Source organism: Centroberyx gerrardi, chromosome 4, assembly GCF_048128805.1.
Source record: "Centroberyx gerrardi isolate f3 chromosome 4, fCenGer3.hap1.cur.20231027, whole genome shotgun sequence".
NCBI classification, from domain to species: Eukaryota; Metazoa; Chordata; class Actinopteri; order Beryciformes; family Berycidae; genus Centroberyx; species Centroberyx gerrardi.
Window position 1 is genome coordinate 6,921,331 of NC_136000.1, and position 20,450 is coordinate 6,941,780.

The window sequence follows — 20,450 nt, forward strand, 5'->3', positions numbered from 1 at the left end:
AGAGACAAGAAAAGAGACAAGAGACAAGAAGAGAAGAGAAGAAGGGAAGAGAAGAGAATATAAAAGAAGAGAAGGGAAGAAAAGAGGAGAGACAAGAAGAAAAGAGAAGTGACAAGAAGAGAAGAGAAGACAAGAAAAGACAAGGGAAGAGAGGAGAAGAGAAGAGAATATAAGAGAAGAGAAGAAGACAAGGTAAAAGAAGAGAAGAGAAGAGACAAAAAGACAAGGGAAGAGAGGAGAAGAGAAGAGAATATAAGAGAAGAGAAGAGAAGAAGACAAGGTAAAAGAAGAGAAGGTAAGAGAAGAGACAAAAAGACAAGGGAAGAGAAGAGAAGAGAAGATAAGAGAATATTTATTGTCAGATAAAGGCCTTTCTCTCTGGAACAGAAAGAATGACTTTGCACTTTGACACCCTGATATCCAATAAACTGATACTCTACAGCCACCATAAAGGCAGTTCAGCCCGGGACTTGTGGCCATGTGTTACACTACAGAAAATAAAATCTTGAATTTAGGCTAATTGAATGAAAAGTAAGCAAACTGTGGCTTGGTGCGTCATTACTATGTCAGTGCGGAGAGAAGCTGTGTTGAACGCCTCCTTTAAGTCTCCCGGCCGACGTGGATTCAACCTGCAAATATAGTTATTCAATATAAATGTGAAATATGCCATTCTGTCCTGTAAATTGTGCAGGTAAGAGGTGGTGTGTCGGGTTTCTGACTCGTACCTTTCAGTCTCGGAGGACACCCAGCCGTGGTTGGAGTTGTTGGCGAAGCTCTTCCTGCTGAAGGGCAGCTTCAGCTCATCCGGCTGCAGGAAGAACTTCTTGGAAATGTCCATAACACGGTCGATCTATCAAAGCAAATGAGGAGAAATAAAAAGGCACATTCCACTTTAACAAACTGAATGGACTTCTAGCTATATTCAGCTCTAGAAAAAATCAAGACCACCCCGTATTTTTCTGTGGCAGTGGTTCCCAAACCGCTCTTCAATCCATCCCAGCCATTCTATTGGTTAAATTCCACCACCAGCACTCCTGATTCAGATCAATGAGGTATTAATTAGGTATTGATGGAGCATGCCAAAATGCATCAAAGCTGTGATAAAGAATCTGGGTTAGTCCACCAAATATTACTTGTTGACCCTTCCTAAGCAAAGATATTATTATATCATTTATTTAAGCGTATAAGCTTGTTTACTTTGCATTATTCAATGTATAATTAGATTGTGTATTTTTGGTATTTTTACCAGTTGTTATTTTCTGCATATAAATGTTCTGAATTAGAATATTTTTTGTTTGACATTACAATCAACAGTGGTCAAGTTCATAAAAGAATATAAAAAGTTAGATTGTACACAGACACACATTAACTGTGAAATTGAACATTTGAATGTGGTCTCAGTAGGGTTGTCACGATACTAGAATTTCTAACTTCGATACAATACCCAGGAAAATATCGATATGCGATACCATTTTCGATACCATGGGGAAAAAAATGAGTTTTCAATCTTTTTTTAAAAAAATATTGTTTCGGAGATTCGAGATTCGAGATTCCCGTGGCTCGCGCAGTCGAGTCGGCGGAGCAAGTCGGACAACTTTTCTAACCATCATGCAACGGACCAAGCAGTCGCTGGTCAGAACTGCGCAGGACTTGCTCATCTCAAACTGTTTGCTGACTGAGGCAACAACCCAGCTGACTGCTGCTAGTGAGAGGAGGGGCTGTGGGCAGCGATGCAGTGTGTGTGTGTGTGTGTGTGTGTGTGTGTGTGTGTGTGTGTGGTGGAGGCGGAGAAATAATATGTTTGATTTTTCATTAAGAGAAAGCACTGCTGGTATCGATACTGTCGCAAATGAGTATTGTATCCGTTTCAAATTTGTAGACTGGGTTGTCAAAAGTATCGATACTTTGATAAGTATCGATACTCTTGACAACCCTAGGTCTCAGTAGCTGTAGTTTGATCAGTGCCATGCTCACCTCCTCCTGACTAATTCCAGAGTTTTTCAGATAAACAAACCCAACTTCTGTAAAGGCTGTTTTCAACTCTTTGCTCAAGAGCTGAAGCTGCTCGTCCAAAACATCCTGTTCATTCAGGTTGTATGCGCTGAAGTCCACCAGTGGTATCTTCATTTTAAAGAATATGTATTAAACTCTGCAAAAACACACACAAAGTATCTGTACGTGTACAACACACCCTATGGAGCAGGATTGTGAGGTGGGTTGAAGGGAGGGACTCGGCTCCTGTCTGAGTCATGTGACTTTTACAGCCAATAGGAAAATAGCTCTTGATTAAAGAAAATTGCATAATGGTTTATTGACATCTTTTCACCTTTGGATGTCAGTTCCAGGTGATATGACAGTGCCAACTTGCAATCGGTTGATTCGTGGAAAAAGTGACATGCTTCCATAACTTTCATTATAAATTTCCACAAGTTAATTGAGGAATTCGGTTTTTTTTTTTTTGGGGGGGGGGGGGTTCTCTCATACAGCTGGGACTCTGTTGTTTGTTAAGTTACACCTGAGAAGATGTTTGACTTGAAGAATGAATGGAGTATCTCTTTTGCAGGTTGCGGGTTTATGGGGATTTATTATGTTGGTGCCACTGGTTGTATCCTTGAACGTTTCCCTCGCCTCATTCAAGACGCCTCCAAAATCTATGGAGCGTCTGCAGGTGCTTTGATGGCTGCGATTCTTACTATTGGAATCCCAATAGGTGAGTGTTGGCCTCCGTGCGTCACGCCAAACTCCATTCAAAAATCTGTCAATTTAATGCCTTACTTATTGGAAATCGTACATACCTGGTAGAACATGACTTAAGGCCTTTTCTGAATCATTATGATCCGCTCTTTAATTCGGCATAGATATATTACACCGGTAAGCTGTTTCATTTGATAAAATATCAACTTTTAGAATTGGTTCCCACTATTTTCTTCCCATAACATACACCGTGTAGAGCGGTATCTAGCACTGTGAACAAATGCTAAGAGGAGCTGTTACTGAAATAAAGCGTTACTTCGTGGGTCATCTATATGCCGAATTTACCAGAAACAGCCTAAGATTTTGTAAATGAACTTAATTTATGCAAATCTATCTTAAGTCAAGAGGAAGAATAATAAATTGGGGGGTAGCTCAGTCTATTTTTCATAATTAAAAAGATGCCCTGCAAAATATAGCTACAGTATTGGCCTACGTCTTGTAGTCATAGTCTCATATTCAGTCGTAAAATCTTACTACACTGAACAAAAATATAAACGCAACACTTTTGTTTTTGCTCCCATTTTTCATGAGTTGAAATAAAAGATCTAAGACTTTTTCTATGCACATAAAAGGCTTATTTCTCTCAAATTTTGTTCACAAATTTGTTTAAATCCGTGTTAGTGAGCACTTCTCCTTTGCCAAGATAATCCATCCACCTGACAGGTGTGGCATATCAAGATGCTGATTAAACAGCATGATTATTGCACAGGTGTGCCTTGGGCTGGTCACAATAAAAGGACACTCTAAAATGTGCAGTTTTATCTTGAAAAAATACATTTATTAGGCACTGAACTATGGATCTCACATGACTAGGGCTACAGATATGCATTTTTTGAAAACCAGTCAGTATCTGGTGTGACCACCATTTGCCTCATGCAGTGCGACACATCTCCTTCGCATAGAGTTGATCAGGTTGTTGATTGTGGGCTGTTGGTCCACTCCTCTTCAATGGCTGTGTGAAGTTGCTGGATTTTGGCAGGAATTGGAACACGCTGTCGTACACGCCGATCCAGAGCGTCCCAAACATGCTCAATGGGTGACATGTCTGGTGAGTATACAGGCTGTGCAAGAACTGGGATGTTTTCAGCTTCCAGGAATTGTGTACAGATCCTTGCAACATGAGCTCTGGTGGACATTCCTGCAGTCAGCATGCCAAGTGCACGCTCCCTCAAAACTTGCGACATTTGTGGCATTGTGTTGTGTGATTAAAAACTGCACATTTTAGAGTGGCCTTTTATTGTGACCAGCCCAAGGCACACCTGTGCAATAATCATGCTGTTTAATCAGCATCTTGATATGCCACACCTGTCAGGTGGATGGATTATCTTGGCAAAGGAGAAGTGCTCACTAACACAGATTTAAACAAATTTGTGAACAAAATTTGAGAATAATAAGCCTTTTGTGTGCATAGAAAAAGTCTTAGATCTTTTATTTCAACTCATGAAAAATGGGAGCAAAAACAAAAGTGTTGCGTTTATATTTTTGTTCAGTATAAATTCTGCCAATGGAGTGAGGTCATTCCACTTGTTTTCAGTGTGTCAATATCTTGAAATGAGACCGATCACTAGTATCTGTTGGTGATTAGTCTGATTAGTATCCAGAAAGTTATCTCACAATATTGAACGTTTTTTCCAGTTGGTCTAAGAAAAATAAGATTAAATGACTTATTAGATTAAGATATTTTTTTGCAGTGTGTCATTTAACTACTTAAATGTGAAATGATCTAGAAGGAGAAGAGGAAAAAGTTTCCATATTCCATTTTCAGATCTCCTTTTTAAGATTGTTATGAAATTAATTTTGAAATTAATTTTATGGTTGAGGATGCACAGGAGGCGTACATAGGCTTCTTGATATACTGAGGTACAACAGTTCCAGGATGCTGGTACTTTGCTGCAGCAAGGTAGTTTCTACTTCTGAATGTGAATGTATTGAAGTGTGAGTCTATCCAATAAGGGAGTGCAGCTTGTATCCACATTCACTTGATCCATCTATTTCATGGAAAGATATTCTGATATTATGAACAGTGTGATATTGTGATATTTCTGACATTTTGACCTGTCATTTTAGTTCCAAGTACCATTGCTGACCTCGGCATTCAACGGTGCAGTGACAAAAGAGGCCTCTATTTTGTGTATTCAAACACTGACATAATTTGAGTGAACAGTTTTTGAACAGAATTTCATTCCAAATGAGATCTACCTTTTCAAAAAATGACACATCTTACAAAATAATTGATAGCACAAGGTTCAAACAAATCTTGGTTAATTTTAAATCATAATAGGTAACTTAAGTACTTAAGACAGAATCATAAGGATTTTACAGTTTACAGTGATAGAGATATTCAGTGATGAACTTGCAGGTCACGATTTCTAATGGATATACAGCATGTTGTAAAAGAACTATTGAGCAGTGTGCACTATACAGTTAGCTAATCAATGTGTCACCCTGCACAGAAAAAACTTGCGCTGACTTGATGTCTATGGCTAAAGAGGCCAGAAAGCGTAAACTGGGGCCGCTGCACCCAGCCTTCAACCTGATGCAGTTGGTGCGGGACTCCCTGCTGGCGAACCTTCCAGAAGACGCTCATGTCCGAGCCTCTGGGAAGCTCTGTGTGTCCCTCACCAGAGTGTCTGATGGGAAGAACGTGTTGGTGTCGGAGTTCGACAGCAGAGACGAACTCATTCAGGTACGTTCCACATTTTAGATGTTTAGCTGACTCTCTGTTATCCACAGTGAATTCCACTGAGAGCAACAGAAGCTTCAATTTGTCGATCACCAGCATTACAAGCAGCAGTCAGGAGTGGATGGGTCCTGTGACTGAAGAATCATCATGTGAAAGAGATGTTTTAGTAAATTAAGAGCTGACTAGAGAGAGAGTTATTTTTTTATTTGAGGAAGTGGAGGAGGAAGATGTGGGAGAGGAGAAAAGATTCAGCGTGGAGAAGAAAAAGAGTGTCTTGAAAAGACAAGTTTTCCATGGAATATGAGGAGTCACTCTGCTGTTCTGACTGGAGTGGGGAGGAGTTAAGTGTTTCTGTTTTTTTCTAATTTACCATCACACCTGATGTAACTATCCTTTGTGCTATTAAACTAGGGTGAGCACCTACATTGAAACCTTGGTTGGGTGTTGGAGGAAAATGGGGGGGTAAGAGTGCAGGTATGTCACTGAGATAATCAAGTGGACTTTCCTTATTGCAAATACGTTACATTAGGATGACAACACCTCCATAAGTCTTAGTGTCTAAGAACTGTCACTCCTTCCCTACTCACTGAGATGGTTTGTGTTTGTTTCCACAGGCTGGTAGTCTTTCTGTAACCAGTATGTAGTAATATCTGTCTAACATCTGCCTCTTCCAGGCCCTCATATGCAGCTGCTTCATCCCTTTCTACTGTGGTATCATCCCACCCACATACCGCGGAGTGGTGAGTGGACCAGCAATATGCTACAATATGCAACTTTTCACCTTGAGGCAGGAAGCGTATTCTTAGCCCCGCCCTCCTCCCTCTCAGTCGGCCAAATTCACAGCCTAACACCTGTCACTTATCTTGATGAGCGGTTCGTAAACTCACCACAGGTGTTGAAGAAGCAGACGGCAAACGCAGCCAATCTGCACAAAACAAAAAAAGCAGTGGTGATGTTCACTGTGTTTTTGAACGGGTCCTGTCTGACGCATGTTTAGCTGCGTTGTTCTTTCGTTTCTGACTGCTTTCCGCCATTGTTATTGCTATGACTCCACTGCACCGTGGCCACTAGCCTCACTTTGTCGGTCACAACCCAGCTAACCACGGGCCACGCCCCCATATGACACACCCACAGCAAAAGGTATATGCCCCAAAACGTCCTGAACGTTATTAATTTAGGGCAAACAAGGGGACATTTAGGCATGTACACACAGGGTCACACGCACAGACTGATATGGTATAATATATCCTATTTATTTATGTGGAAAAAGTTGCATATTGTAGCTTTAAATTATTTTTGTACACACTTCCACCTTGGCACTTCCTTGACATTAACCTCTCAATTTGATTTATTCATTGCATAGCATAGGCATCACAAATTACATGCACTACATCTTCATAAACTCAGTGTAGGGCCACTTTTCTAATATTGAGTTGCACAATCCAAGTCTCTGCTGTCTCAAGGCTTAAGACAACTTTGTTAACCTAACCTCTCCCCTTCATCCACACCTTGCCTTCATGACAAGTTGATTTTAACAGGTAAAATAAATAAGGAATCATAGCTTTCATCTGGATTTACCAAGTCAGTCCATTTTGTCAAAAGAGTGGATGTTCCAAATATTATGCTCTCTCAGTATTTGAATACAGACAGCCGCCCACTGCTTTGACAATAATGTGGTTGTCTCTTATGGCCCTGAATACATTCCATATTTTACCCTCTGATCCACACCTTCCCTCTCTTCCCACTCAGCGCTATGTGGACGGCGCCATCAGCGACAACCTGCCGCACTGTCACCTGAAGAACACCATCACGTTCTCTGCGTTCGCCGGCGAGAGCGACGTCTGCCCCCGGGCGAGCGCACTCAGTTTCCACGAGGTGCGCTTCAGCAACGTCAGCATCCAGGTCAACGCAGAGAACATGTACAGGGTGACCAGCACCTTCTTCCCCCCCGAGCCCGAGGTGAGTCACAGCAGGGCCGAGTTGCAGGAAGGGCTGACTGCCATCGGGAGCCTTGAGCAGCGGTTTTGTAGTTCTGATAACAGAAATGTCAATGCTACTTCAATACCGTTCTGGACGATTGAATTCTATACTGAGTTTTAGAAATGTTTAATATTTGCACCAAATGTGTTGCACCAAATTCTATTTCAGCGTCCCCCCCAGAGAGCGTATTGGAATAGTTAAAATAAGGATTGGGCTCGACAGCTGCAGTCTGGCCCGAAATATGGAACTATTTTGCTTACAGAGCCGACAAAGACGCTCAACCGACAAATCAAAACCCCTGTGCAAGAGCTGCTACAAAGCCGTTCAAGTGCGAGAACTCGTCGCTTCATGTTTTTCTTGTTTACTGTGGTGTTGTGTCGAAGTGGTATCGAGTTTTTAGATGTTAAACTGAGAATTGGTATCAAACTGAAAATCATGGTTTCGTGACAACACTCACTAACTGCATGAGTTCAAGTTCACAAAATGTGAACTTGAACTATTTCCCCCAGTTATCATCATCATGCTTATGCTATTATGTATTATATTTATTCTAATATTGGGTTTTTTTTGTGACCAATATGTATTGATTCATCCATAGGTGACTTTGGCTGCTGTCGTTCCCCTTCCCCATTCCCCAAATTTGAATTTTCATATGTACAAGCTTTGTGTATATGACCAACTGTCAGTAGTACAACATTGTTCGGCCTGTTGTCTATAATACATCTATAATACATTAATGAAAACATTTACTTAGGCTAGGTTAGTTACGTAGTAAATGTATAACTATAGTACATAATACAGTATATTATAATATTGTGTAGATTGAGTAGATCCAACTTGCATCCTCATTAAGCATCCTTAAATAGAGATAGAAGCACCTTTTTGTATTTTACAGATAATGGCTGAAATCTGCCAGAGCGGCTACCTGGATGCTCTCCACTTCTTGCAAGAGAACGGTAAGCCCATCTCCATGATACTGGAAGTGTGGTTAACTTTTCATGATAACCGTTGAATATTCATGTAGACACAGGGTCGGGAACAACAGGCTTTTTTTTGGCTTATGGATGAATTACTGATAGGTTAGAAAACAACCTGCCAAAAATGTCAACCTTCCACAGTGGCTGATAGAGCAGAGAAACGTAGCGGTCTCTGTCCTCAACTGTCTCACTTCAAATGCCCATCACAGACCTAATCAAAAGTGAGTGTCCCCTGGGCAGTTTGGAGTTGGACGCCCCCAAACCTGCTTGTTGTGAGCTGGTGAGCGAGTCGACTGAAGCTGAAAAGTCCAATACGAACGCACGGTTGAACCCTCCTCAGGAAGAGCACTGGTGGCTGGACCAGCAGCTCATACAGGACCTCCCAGTCGGCATCAAAAGGGGTAAGAGCAATGACTCAAGGGCAGGCTGGCCTAGTGGTTAGAAGCTGTCACATAACCTGAAGGTCACAGGTTCGATTCCCTTTACAGTTAAAGAAAAACAGATACTGATTTTGATATATATGGGGGCGCTATAATTAAATTTTTAAATGTTGAAAGTAACTAACTGCTACAACATAACTGCTACATTATTGGTCCAATTTTGCCAAAACTTGGAGGGATAATGCATCTTGGCACTGTGTTCTGGCATTTAAAAAATACACTGATTGGCTTGATGGGGGCACTGATGTAAAAATTTCAAACTTGGAAAGGCCATAACTGCTACACAGTCCGATTTTGATGAAACTCGGAGGGAAGATGCATCTTGTTACTGATTGGCCCAAGGGGCGCCTGCATTATTTGTTGTGATGACATGTTTACATTTACATGTTTTCCCAGTGACAAATGCTGAATAATTATTCATGAACCGTTGAACTTGAAAAGCCATTTTTGAATAGGGAAGATTGTAAACTTACAATGCCGGGAATCAAAGCCGGGACATTCTTGCTGTGAGGAGACAGCGAAAACCATTGAGCCACCGTGCCATTTTAGTTCAGTGCAATAGAACTTTGTTGTTGTTTTCTGATCCGTGTGTCAGTGTTGTGTGAGGCCTGCAGAGAGAGACATGCCGCTGGTAGTCTGTTGTCGCAGGTCACTGAGTTCCTGCCAGTCAAAGTGGCCTCGTACCTGCGGGTCCCCTACGCTCTGCCTGTGGAGTCGGCCTGCTCTCTCGCCCAGAGGTAAGAGGCTCAGAGCGAATCAGAGCATATACTCAAACTGTTAAAGCAAAACTAGGGACAAATAGTCAAATGTCTACTAATGTTTTAACCTGCTTGGAGTCAATTTAGCATCATTTTCTGTGACTGACAGCCTACCTGACACCATCTTTGTTGTCCTGATGCAGCAAACCCCACCTATCAAGCAGGTTAAAACAAATGCTAAAGATGATTTGCAAATACTATTTAACCTACATGTTATCACCATTAATGAACATCAACCATAGATGCAGGTTTGGAGGATGGTAATGGGCTCAGTGTCCTTGCCTGGTGTGGTCTGCTATAGCATTTAGTCCCTTTAGGTCTTAAGGTATCCAGCTAGAGCAGTGGTTCTCAACCTGGGGGTCGGGACCCCCAAGAGGGTCGTGAGATAATTTTGAGGGGTTGCAAGATGATTTTGGGGACAGGAAAAAATCATTTCTACTGTACAAATCATTATTATCATGTCTATTTTTTCTGAATTTGACAAATTTTTGCTTTTTTCTTGTGAAATACTGAATACTTAAAAGCCTCTAGGCCTCCTCTGATAATGAATCAAATGAAACAACAAAAGGGAAAATCATTCTTTGGTGAACTGTTCACCACTCTGCATATGGAGCCTGTGACAGAGTAAGTCATGAGTATCGTTGCTTCCTTTTAAGGGGTCACGAGTCAAAAAGCACCACTGAGCTAGTTGACCTGTTGCTGGAGTGTGATGAATATGTGTTAATATGACATTGTAAGACTTTGACGATGTCTTCCAGACTGGTGGACTGGATCCCGGATGTGTCCAGAGACATGAGCTGGCTGTACGGCATGGCTGGAGACATCTACAAACAAGCATGGAAGAACGAGGCGGAGGACGTTGATAGGTGTGCATGGAGTGTAATAATCATTCTCCTGTCGTCCAGCTCTTCATCACAGTCACTTCATTTACCAAGTAGAATAAATGTGCAGGAATTTGTCTTGGTTGCATTGGTTCAGAGACGATGAAGACGAAGTGTTTTTCTGTTTTGAGTAAAGAACGCAATTCTCACTTTTTTCTTGACTGGACAAACTCTTGCTGTTTTATCACTATGTTATCACTATTACTCTCTAACTGGCAAACTACAGAGTTCTTCTCAGCTCCGATTACCGACCCACAGCTGAATACAACAAGTTCATGCTCGTTTTCTGTGGGTTGTCGAAAGGCATTCTGGGAAATGTAGGAAATCACTAACTGGGGATGGGACAATACATTGAAATTCAATTTATCACAATACAAAAAAGTAACAATACTTATCATGGGGCAGAAAAATGAATCACAATATTAGCTCCATTTTATTTTGCTGTAGTAATCACAAATGAGACCGCTTGCCTGTCAAATTTCACGAACTCTCCATCCAAATTATACACTTTGTAATGATATTTTTAAATTGTTTGCATTCTAGCAAGCTAATGCCATCGCTAGAAAGATTTGTGGCTCAGAAATAGAACAGAACTCTGCACAGTCAGACTTTGTTGTCACTGAACTTTTATTTATTACATCGTATCGTGGTTGTATCGAATCGTGAAGCCCATATCGTGTGTCATCCCCATCACTAACTGAAGTAGAAGTAGACGAGGCAGGTTGAGGGGAAAGTGGGTACACCAAAAAAGTAAATTACAACACTTGAACAGAAAATAACTCCTGGGATACATTGAACATCACAAACACTGTGGGTGGATTTTTCCTTTAACCCCAAATTACTCCATATGCACAGTCAGTGTCAGTCCTTCTTATCCTGATCGTCATGATATTGAATAAGATGCTTTACACATTCCTCCGTCTCCACCCGTTGCTTTTCCAGTGAGCCGCCACTGCGGAGATGCACCAGCCTGCCGTCCGGCCTGGACCTGTGGAACCAGAGGGAACTGGACGTAAGCGCTCACCCTTCCACCCCAGAAGCCACTCCCACCTACAGCTACGACTTCTCCTGGGACACCGACACCAACCCGGACCACCTACCCCTGACTCCGCCCCCTACGCCCACCTCCCCCCCCAGCTCTGGGTTTGGCGAGGCCGCCCCGCCTCCTCCTCCCAGCGCAGGGAGAGTGTGGGGTTTGGGTCTGGGCAGGGCCGTGGGGTGGATACGAAACATGGCGTCCGACCAAGCCTCGAACCCCAAACACTCAGATGACCCAACCTCCTCGTCCTAATTCAAGTAAACATGTTCACAGTGCCGTTTGAAAGAGAGGGGAAAATGGTGAATAAATGAATAAAATTTGTGCTGTGTTTTGTGTACTGGAATTTCATTGTCAAAGGAAATATCAACAGGTTCCAAAATAAATCACTAATCCATAAGTCCCTGATATATTAGATAAGTAACACCTGCTGAAATGGGATTTCGCTTGTGGTACGCTTACACTTTAAATGTATCAATGCAAATAACACCAGATCACAAAAGCATGGTTGATTAACACTGAGTTTTAGATGTTTTATATAATTCAAATAACAAACAAGGGACATCCTGGCGGTGTAGAGGTTGTATTCAGACTGATGAGCATTCCTCATCAGTCTACAAAACAAATCCACACCTAATTTTGTGTTATTTTACAGGAAAACCAAAGTGACTACTAACATTACAAAGTCTAATCTGAGGTTATCTTCTAGCCAAACACAACCATTTTATAACCAAAATTTATTTTTCATATAGCCTATACCACGAATGTTTCCAATTACAAATGTACAAGAATGAAATGTTGGGAAATACAGAAATTGCTCTTTTGACTAAATTTCTGTGTATCACAAAATTTTCTCAATGACTGAAAATGGAAAAATTGATTCATTTCTATGTTCACTATAGTGGCAAAGGAACTGTAGACATCTGTTACTGATTTTTTTTTTTTTTTTTTTTTTTTTTTTTTTGACTTCCTGACCTCATCACATTTGGTCCTCCATAATCACCCTCCAAAATGCAAAACACAACAGTAACAAAAATAACAAAACAGGATGTACTTGTGTCTAATTAAGGAAGTCAGTGGAAAGAATTGTACCGGCTGCACTGTTCAGGACGCTTCTCATATTTCAGTAGTAGTAGTAGTACATGATGATGTGAAGTCAATGCAAGGTGAATAAACTGTTGTAGGCTGTATGTACAGTACATGCAGTATTATGCTAAGAGGAGCTAGAAAAGTTCAAGATACTGGTGGAAAAAACAGTTTGAATGACTTTGTTGACTTTACTGAAAAACAGTGTCTCAGGTGTCCTACAGATACAAATACAGTTCCAGCTATTTTGAACCAAGTGACGTTTGAGCCTAGTAAGTTGTGCAATACCAGACTGTAACCAACTGAAGCACTGCCCACTTTACCTTTGAATGTAGAGGAGATGAGACAGGTCTCATGTTACTGAAATATTAAAGGGAATCCGAATGTGCCGATGGAAATGGATTGTTTAAGAGATTATGTATCAGAGATGCAGTTTTGATTGGCAGTCAGCCTGATGGTTCTTGATCAGTGGAGCGATCAGAGAAGATGTTTGACTGGGAAGAGGAGGAGTGGAACTTTTCTTTCGCAGGTTGTGGCTTCAGGAGCGTTTACTATCTGGGAGCTTTGAGCTGCATGCTGGAGCGGCTCCCACGCCTGGTTCAAGGTGCCGCTAAAGTCTGTGGAGCTTCATCTGGCTGCCTGGTGGCTGCAGGGCTGGCTGTTGGGATTCCCATAGGTGAGTCTGGTAACACACACACACACACACACACACACACACACACACACACACACATTTGCACAAGTTTGCCCAACTTTTTAGGCTGCCAAAAATCTTCATGAGGTAATCAAACTGATGTAAGTTAAGTTGTATGAGGATAGGGTCTTTTAAGGGAAAATAACTAAAACATATTAATGTTTTCCTGAAAATTGTTGTTTGCCTCATGATGATCAGGCATTGCATGGAGGTCATAGTTTGCCCACCTTTTATTTACCACTACATCACTCCGTTGTGTATAAAACATAGATAAGACCTCATATTTTCCTCATATTTATGTCTACAATGTTTTTTTTTTTTGGTACATTTGAGCAAGGAATATTAGGTATCAGCCAAAATGGATCTGGAAGTCTGTCTTATTATGATTATGAAAAGGATAGTTGTTTTTTTTTAGATAAGTTACTGATACTGTTGGCAGGCCAAACAACCATCAGACTACCAATTGAAAAGATGTGCTTATTTCTGATACACATTTACAATTTTTTTTTTAAATTTTCTTCTTAATTCAATAATTAAGTGCATTGTAAGTAAGTACATGTATTTATAAAGCACTTCTCAAGACAAAATCAGTGCTTCACAATGATAAAATAGTGAAAACACAGATATACAGTAAAACAGAAACATGGAAGACTTAATTAAAAGCCAGGTGAGACTTCAGCTGCTAAATCCCTGACATAAAAAAAAAAAAAAGGTCAGGCTTATGTTGTCTCAGAGCGATTGCGTGGATTGATGGTTGAAGTAAACAAAGTACTTGTCAGGTTCACTGACACATACAGACTTCATGTAATAACAAGAGCAAATTCCATAGGTCACATGGAGTTCAAAGCCAAAGGAGATAATGAGAAAAACACCTCTCTCTCTCTCTCTCTCTCTCTCTCTCTCTCTCTCTCTCTCTCTACCCCTCACACACACACACGCACGCACGCGCACACACAGACCACATAAATTCATTCATAATGATAATAACAATCCATTTTATTTGTATGGTGCTTTTAAAGGCACTCAAAGACGCTTCACCGCAAAAAACAGTCAAAAGAAAAGAGAAAGAATTACAATATAATAACAAATCAAAAGCATAAAAATAAAATGACAAACAGACTCATATTTAAAAATGGATATAATTTAATTCTTTCTCATTCATTCACTTATTCAACATTCTTGTGGAACAAATATAGCTGTAACATTTGACTTTAAACCTTTAAAGACTCCTGTCACTGTACTGTCCTCCTCAGAGAAATGCTGTGCTGATGTGATGTCCACGGCTAAGGAGGCCAGACAATATAAACTGGGGGTTTTCCACCCGGCCTTCAGCCTGCAGCAGGTGGTGCGGGACTCCCTGCTGGTGAACCTTCCAGAAGACGCCCATGTCCGAGCCTCTGGGAAGCTCTGTGTGTCCCTCACCAGAGTGGCTGATGGGAAAAACGTGTTGGTGTCGGAGTTCGACAGCAGAGAGGAACTCATTCAGGTAGCGTGGAAAACAGAATATCACTTTCACAGAGGGACTGTGAAATCTTCTGCAGCCCGCGTGGTCTGATTTCACATCATCTGTTCTGATAGTAATTTAGCAAAATGCCATATTGGTGATGCATTTCCAGTGCTGATGTTTTGTCCTGTACTTCCTCACTGTCTGTCCACCGCTGCAGGTTCTGATGTGCAGCTGCTTCTTCCCTCTCTACTGTGGTGTGGTCCCGCCTTCATACCGGGGAGTAGTGAGTCCGGCCATATTATGAAATTCTCTCCGCTTCACTATTCCTATGTTCAAAATCAATGCTAACAAGCTGTGGTTAAATGATTAGCAACTAAATTCATATTGTGTTCTGTTTTACTTAAAGGCATTTATGGGCCTCTTTTGCTGTTTGGTGGTGTATTTTTCTTATTTCTGCAGATAACTGACCAAACGTAGATGATTTGACGTAACGATGAGACATTTCCAGCATAGCAATGGAGTTTGATAGCAGAAAAATGTTCAACTATATAAAACATCAATGGTAAACGTTTTGGTGTCAGTCCCTCAGAATCAAAGAGCAAGGAGATCTTTCTAGTCTCACCGTTTTGTACCGACGTTCAACAATCACACTGGGAGAAATCAATCATAGAAGAGGAGAGAGACCAATTTCTCCACTGACAGCAGCCTCAATAGACCAGAATGCAATGCAGCCACAAGACATATTGAGTTTTGAGGAAGGGGCAAGGTTCTTGCTTTTTTCTAACTGTAAAAACTCCAAAACCATGTGCCTTGGAGGACCGAGTGTATGCAGGATTTCGTTAATCACCTGCTGTAGTCTTTGGTTGGAATGAAAACCTGCATACACTCGACCCTCCATGGCACACGGTTAAAAACCCCTGCTCAGTGCCAGTGGTTCTCAATCCTGGTCTCATCCTGGTCCTCAATCCATACATATCCAGACCCATGTTAAGAGCCTCCATATCTACGGTTTATAATTTCCCCGGCCAGCTGAGACAGACATGAACATTCGATCCGTCCTCCTTCCTCTCAGCGCTACATGGATGGAGCCCTGAGCAACAACATGCCCCTGTCCGACCAGAGGAACACCATCACCATGGCCCCGTTCTCTGGAGAAAGCGACATCTGCCCCAGAGAGGGTACGTTCAATGTCCATGAGGTCAACCACGGCAACGTCAGCATCCAGGTCAACACCGGCAACGTGCAGCGGATCTACACGTCCTTCTTCCCTCCCAAACCTGAGGTGGGCCTCCGCCTCCTCCTGGAGTTTAAACTTAGTTTTAGCATGAGAAAAAAAAAAAACATCCCTTCTTTCCCTTTTTTTTTAGCTCTTTTTTTCCCCTTGCACTTTTATCTTGCATGGTCGTTCCAGGGTAAAGGGAATATTGTCAGGAAACTATGGCTCTGATTCTTGCACTCCTTACTTTTGGTTGCTTAAAACTACAATATGTAGCCATGTACAAGGTGTTTTACTCACGTCACACCATGTGCTGCTCTCCTTCCTAGTTTTAGGATACCTTTACAAGTTTCATGATTCATTAAAAGGCAGAGAAGGATGTAGCATGCAACCTTGGTTTTGAAGAACTTGGGTTGACACCGTCCTGCTGCATACAAGCCAAACTAGCCTGCAGCTTAACCATCATTCAGTTTCATAATATTAATAATAATAAGCCAACATCATTTTTACTTTTGTGTTTGACAGATGTTGGCTGAGATCTGTCACAACGGCTACATGGATGCTCTTCGTTTCCTGAAACAAAACGGTGAGCTCCTCCGCTCCTTTGCCTTCCTACTCACCACTGAACCTGTGTATTTTGGTTTGCACCATTCAGTAACAACTAAAACATGTTATCAACCCAAATCTCCTTGGAACAGAATACCTCTCTCCCAGTCTGGTGGCTGAGATCGACGCTCCCAAACCTGCTTGCTGTGAGCTGCAGGAGTCGGCTGAGGCTGAGGAGTCCGATAAGAACCCGAACCTGAACCCTCCTCAGGAAGAGCACTGGTGGCTGGACCAGCAGCTCATACAGAACCTCCCAGTTGGCATCAAAAAGGGTAAGGACAATGATTCAAGAGCGGTCAGGTGGTTAGAGACCGTCCTGCAATCAGGAGGTCGCAAGTTCGATCCCTGCAACAGCCAGGAGCAAAACACTGAACCTCTTACCTGCTCCAACATCCAGCAAATCATAGAAAACTGTCCAGTTAGCTTCAAAAAGGGTAAGAAATGAGATCAAATTTTAGGTTTAGGTCATTTGAAGCGGACTTGTGACTGTAAGGTTGCCGGTTCAAATCCCCAAACTGGCTGGGAAAATATAGGTAAAGTAAGTGACTGACGAACGCTCTCCCCTCCCTAAACAACTACTGTCTAAGTGCTCTTGAGCAGTGTGAATGTGTGTAAAATAAATGTATGAATGTGAAGCAGGGCGTTGCTGGAAAAGAGAATGTGTGTTCAGTCGACTCTCCCTGGATCAAAAAATTAAAAAAATTGCACATACATGCAAATGATAAAACACAAACAAACAAAGAAGCCAAGAAAAGAAGAAATACAAACTGTGCGGATGAGATAAAGAAACCCAGAGGTGCTTATAAAATCATCTCACCCCAGATGAAAAAATAAAAAATGAATTAGAGAAGATAACAGGATTTCTTGTTTTAATGGAGTTGTATTGGGTTTATTTAATTGAATGAATCAGCCAGGGTTAATGTATTTGCATTTTAATCAATTCATGACACATAATATCCTTTGTATTAGAAGAGATTTCCAATTGTTGAAATAGGAAAATAGAAATCTACAACAGGTTATAATTGTGTACAAGATACAGCTGCTTCAGTGGGCGATGAGACTATCAAGAGACAGATATTAACAGATGAATTGTCCATGTTGTGTGTGTGTGTGTGCTTCTGTATGTATACATGTGCGTTTGTACGTGTGTGTGTGTGTGTGTGTGTGTGTGTGTCAGTGCTGTGTGAGGCGTGCAGGGACAGACAGGTCGGTGGCGGTCTGTTGTCTCAGGTCACTGAACTCCTTCCAGTCAAAGTGGCTTCCTACCTGCTGCTCCCCTGCACTCTGACCTTCTTACTCGCTAAAAGGTAAAAGACAGGGGGTCAGTGATGTAACCAGAGGGCGTGGTGCAACATGTCATCCTTTTCATCCTGTCACCTATGTCACCTATGTCCTGTTCCTTCCCCTACTGGGAGAGAAACTTGGGTCGCCTGGGTGAAAACCACAAACTGCTACACCATATGGGAGAGTTGGCACTTCATACACCTTTTATTGATGTATCAGTCCAACATGGACTTGAGTTGATCATTAGGTCCATAAACTGGATTTACAGTTCAGAATATGTCAAAATCAGCAGCATCTTTTAAATCACACCTCAAAACACTCTTTTGCAGACAGGCTGTTATTGTACTCTAATTGTAATTATTTCTTTTATTAATTAACCCTGTGTTTTTAATGACTGGCTGTCGTTTTTAGTGTTTATATTATTGTTTTATTTATGGGTGTTTTATTGCTTGTAAATCATTTGCAACTCTGTTTTGAAAAGTGTTAAAGTTTACTATCGTTATAATTATCCTTTTGATGTGATGAAGGCCTTTTATTGTGGCAGTGTGATGCTGTCCGGCTGTACGGCGATGCGCAGACTGATGGCGTCGACCTCGGACATCTGCAGACAGACACAGAGGGCCGGAAGTGATGATGCTGACAGGTGTGTGTGACATCCAAAACACATGCAAATGCATCATTTTCAGCTCTGTTCCAAGAGCTTCACCCTAAAATAAGAAACCCACCCTTGTAGAGTAAAAAACATTTACACATGGAGTGTGTCAGAGTATCAAACTGGTATCAAAATGGTATGTGAAAGTACAAAAATCCAGGTCCAGGCATGACTGTTAATCTTTCTCTGCGTTCTAAATAAAGGCTCATCGGCCACTTTATCAGGTACACCTATCTAGTACAGATTGATCATCTGTTGCTGTAGCCCACTTATCATAAGGGCCAACAACTTGTGTGTTGTGAGATGCCCTTCTGCACACCACTGTTGTAAAGAGCTGTTATTTGAGCATTTGTGGCCTTTCTGTATGCCCATTCTCCTCTGACCTCTCTCATTAACAAGCTGTTTTCGTTCACTGGATGTTTTCTGTTTATCGCACTGTTCTCTGCAACCTCTAGAGACTAGAGGTAGTGTGTGAAAATCCCAGGAGGGCAGCTGTTCCTGAGATGCTGAACCAACAGACCACAGTCAAAGTCTCTTAGATCACACATCTTGCCCTATCTAATGTTTGGTCGAACAAAAAAAAACACTTCACCATGTCTGCAAGCTTTATATATTGAGTTGCACATGATTCACTGTCTGGAGGAGCTGGCTATTTACGTGAACAAGCAGGTGTACCTAATAAAGTGGCCAGTGAGTGTGTGTATATAGGCTACACAACTCACAGTCCTACCTGGACCTGGGTTTTTGTTCTTTCACAAATACAATTTTTCCATTTTGTTCTTCAATGAGAAATCTACCATTTGAAAAAAAAAAAAAAAGTGACACCTACTTTCACAAAATGGTTGTTGGTATGGAGGTAAAACTACTGAATATTATTGGGGTCATTACACATTTTGAAATTGTTAATTCCAACTCTAAATTTTAGAGGATATAATCATCTGTATCTTGTCAATATTGAGATAAACATGAAATTCTTCCAAAATGGATGTATAGTGGTTTGGAAATGAACTCTTGCATTTTGAGGTGTATTTGCCCATGTTCATCAGTTATTCTTGAACTATGCAACTTCTTTACCATAGTAAAACTAACAACACTTTTGAATGGACATAATGTCATTACAGAACTTCTCTTCTCTTTGGTGCTCATTCTTCTTCCTCGACTTCGTGATTTCTAGTGCGTCTCCAGAGCGGCGCCGCCTGGAGTGCAGGAACCAGAGAAGAAGGGGGGAAAACATTCAATCTTTGACCTCAACAACCACCCCAACTCCCAACAAAAACCTCCGTTGGGACACCAACGGTAACCTGGACCACTTCTCCCTCACCTCGACCCATACAGCTCCCTCCAACATGCCTAAATGTAAAAAGGCGATGCTAAACCACAGAAGGAAACAGAGGCCTCATCTGGACCAAGCACTGTAACTACATGGACAGTATATTGTTTTCGGTGACATCTCTGTCCTGTGTCCCAACCACTGTGACGTCTTTTTCCTTGGATTTTCTGTTTCCAAACCAACCGCTGTTGTTGCTGCTGCTGGAAACATAAAAGACATCACTTCTTTCCAGAGGATTTTTCCCAGTAAAGACCATGGGAGAGACCTACCAGACACCGGGTGTTTACTGCAGCAAATGTAAAAGATTTCATCAACTGGCTATAGGTTGAATCACATTATATCAATGTCGATCGATGTTTATGTGAAAATGTCACAGATTAAGTATACATATGTGACTGTGCGACTTGTGTTATTTTCAAGACATGTTTATACCTAATTATTTTGTTATATATATATATATTATAGTACAGCAGGATTGTATGGTGAGTAGGGAGCCGCCCTTCAACTGGAGGAACCAAGCCTTTATGTTACGCTGCTGAAGGTCCTTGAGCAAGACACTGAAGCAAAAGATCCTTAACTGATTTATGAATGATTGTTAATTAGTTAGATCTAGGTAGGCTTGTTCT

General features: G+C 41.4%; 3 protein-coding genes across 5 annotated transcripts in view; 2 read left to right on the plus strand and 1 right to left on the minus strand.

Moving 5' to 3' along the window:
- LOC139920982 (uncharacterized) overlaps nucleotides 1–2,205 on the minus strand; it is a 59,800-nt gene extending 57,595 nt beyond the window's left edge. For all 3 annotated transcript variants that reach the window (XR_013504376.1, XM_071911097.2, XM_078283321.1), the window contains exons 1-3: nucleotides 1,975–2,205; nucleotides 726–850; nucleotides 563–629 (exon numbers count right to left, since the gene is read on the minus strand). Coding sequence is in view for 2 of the 3 variants with exons in the window: in XM_071911097.2 (XP_071767198.1) it covers nucleotides 563–629; nucleotides 726–850; nucleotides 1,975–2,127 (345 nt within the window). In the remaining variant the exon portion in view is untranslated. The remainder of the gene's footprint in view (nucleotides 1–562; nucleotides 630–725; nucleotides 851–1,974) is intronic.
- Nucleotides 2,206–2,523: 318 nt separating this feature from the next.
- Nucleotides 2,524–11,764, plus strand: LOC139920963 (patatin-like phospholipase domain-containing protein 2). The gene is made up of 9 exons (XM_071911071.2): nucleotides 2,524–2,710; nucleotides 5,208–5,440; nucleotides 6,112–6,177; nucleotides 7,187–7,396; nucleotides 8,313–8,373; nucleotides 8,604–8,795; nucleotides 9,430–9,571; nucleotides 10,351–10,458; nucleotides 11,416–11,764. The coding sequence occupies exons 1-9, from the start codon at nucleotides 2,524–2,526 to the stop codon at nucleotides 11,762–11,764; spliced, it is 1,548 nt and encodes a 515-aa protein (XP_071767172.2).
- Nucleotides 11,765–13,081: 1,317 nt separating this feature from the next.
- Nucleotides 13,082–18,956, plus strand: LOC139920962 (patatin-like phospholipase domain-containing protein 2). Its single transcript, XM_071911070.2, has 9 exons — nucleotides 13,082–13,271; nucleotides 14,543–14,775; nucleotides 14,954–15,019; nucleotides 15,809–16,018; nucleotides 16,478–16,537; nucleotides 16,635–16,830; nucleotides 17,736–17,865; nucleotides 18,387–18,485; nucleotides 18,950–18,956. The coding sequence occupies exons 1-9, from the start codon at nucleotides 13,082–13,084 to the stop codon at nucleotides 18,954–18,956; spliced, it is 1,191 nt and encodes a 396-aa protein (XP_071767171.2).
- The last annotated feature ends 1,494 nt before the right edge of the window (nucleotides 18,957–20,450 follow it).

Excerpts from the sequence above, each read along its gene's own strand:
- LOC139920963 (XM_071911071.2), top strand. The coding sequence starts at position 2,524 with ATGTTTGACTTGAAGAATGAATGGAGTATCTCTTTTGCAGGTTGCGGG. Across the intron at positions 6,178-7,186 it reads CACCCACATACCGCGGAGTG|CGCTATGTGGACGGCGCCAT; the intron begins GTGAGTGGACCA and ends CTTCCCACTCAG. Across the intron at positions 8,374-8,603 it reads CCACTTCTTGCAAGAGAACG|ACCTAATCAAAAGTGAGTGT; the intron begins GTAAGCCCATCT and ends TGCCCATCACAG.
- LOC139920962 (XM_071911070.2), top strand. The coding sequence starts at position 13,082 with ATGTTTGACTGGGAAGAGGAGGAGTGGAACTTTTCTTTCGCAGGTTGT. Across the intron at positions 14,776-14,953 it reads GCAGAGAGGAACTCATTCAG|GTTCTGATGTGCAGCTGCTT; the intron begins GTAGCGTGGAAA and ends CCACCGCTGCAG. Across the intron at positions 15,020-15,808 it reads CGCCTTCATACCGGGGAGTA|CGCTACATGGATGGAGCCCT; the intron begins GTGAGTCCGGCC and ends CCTTCCTCTCAG.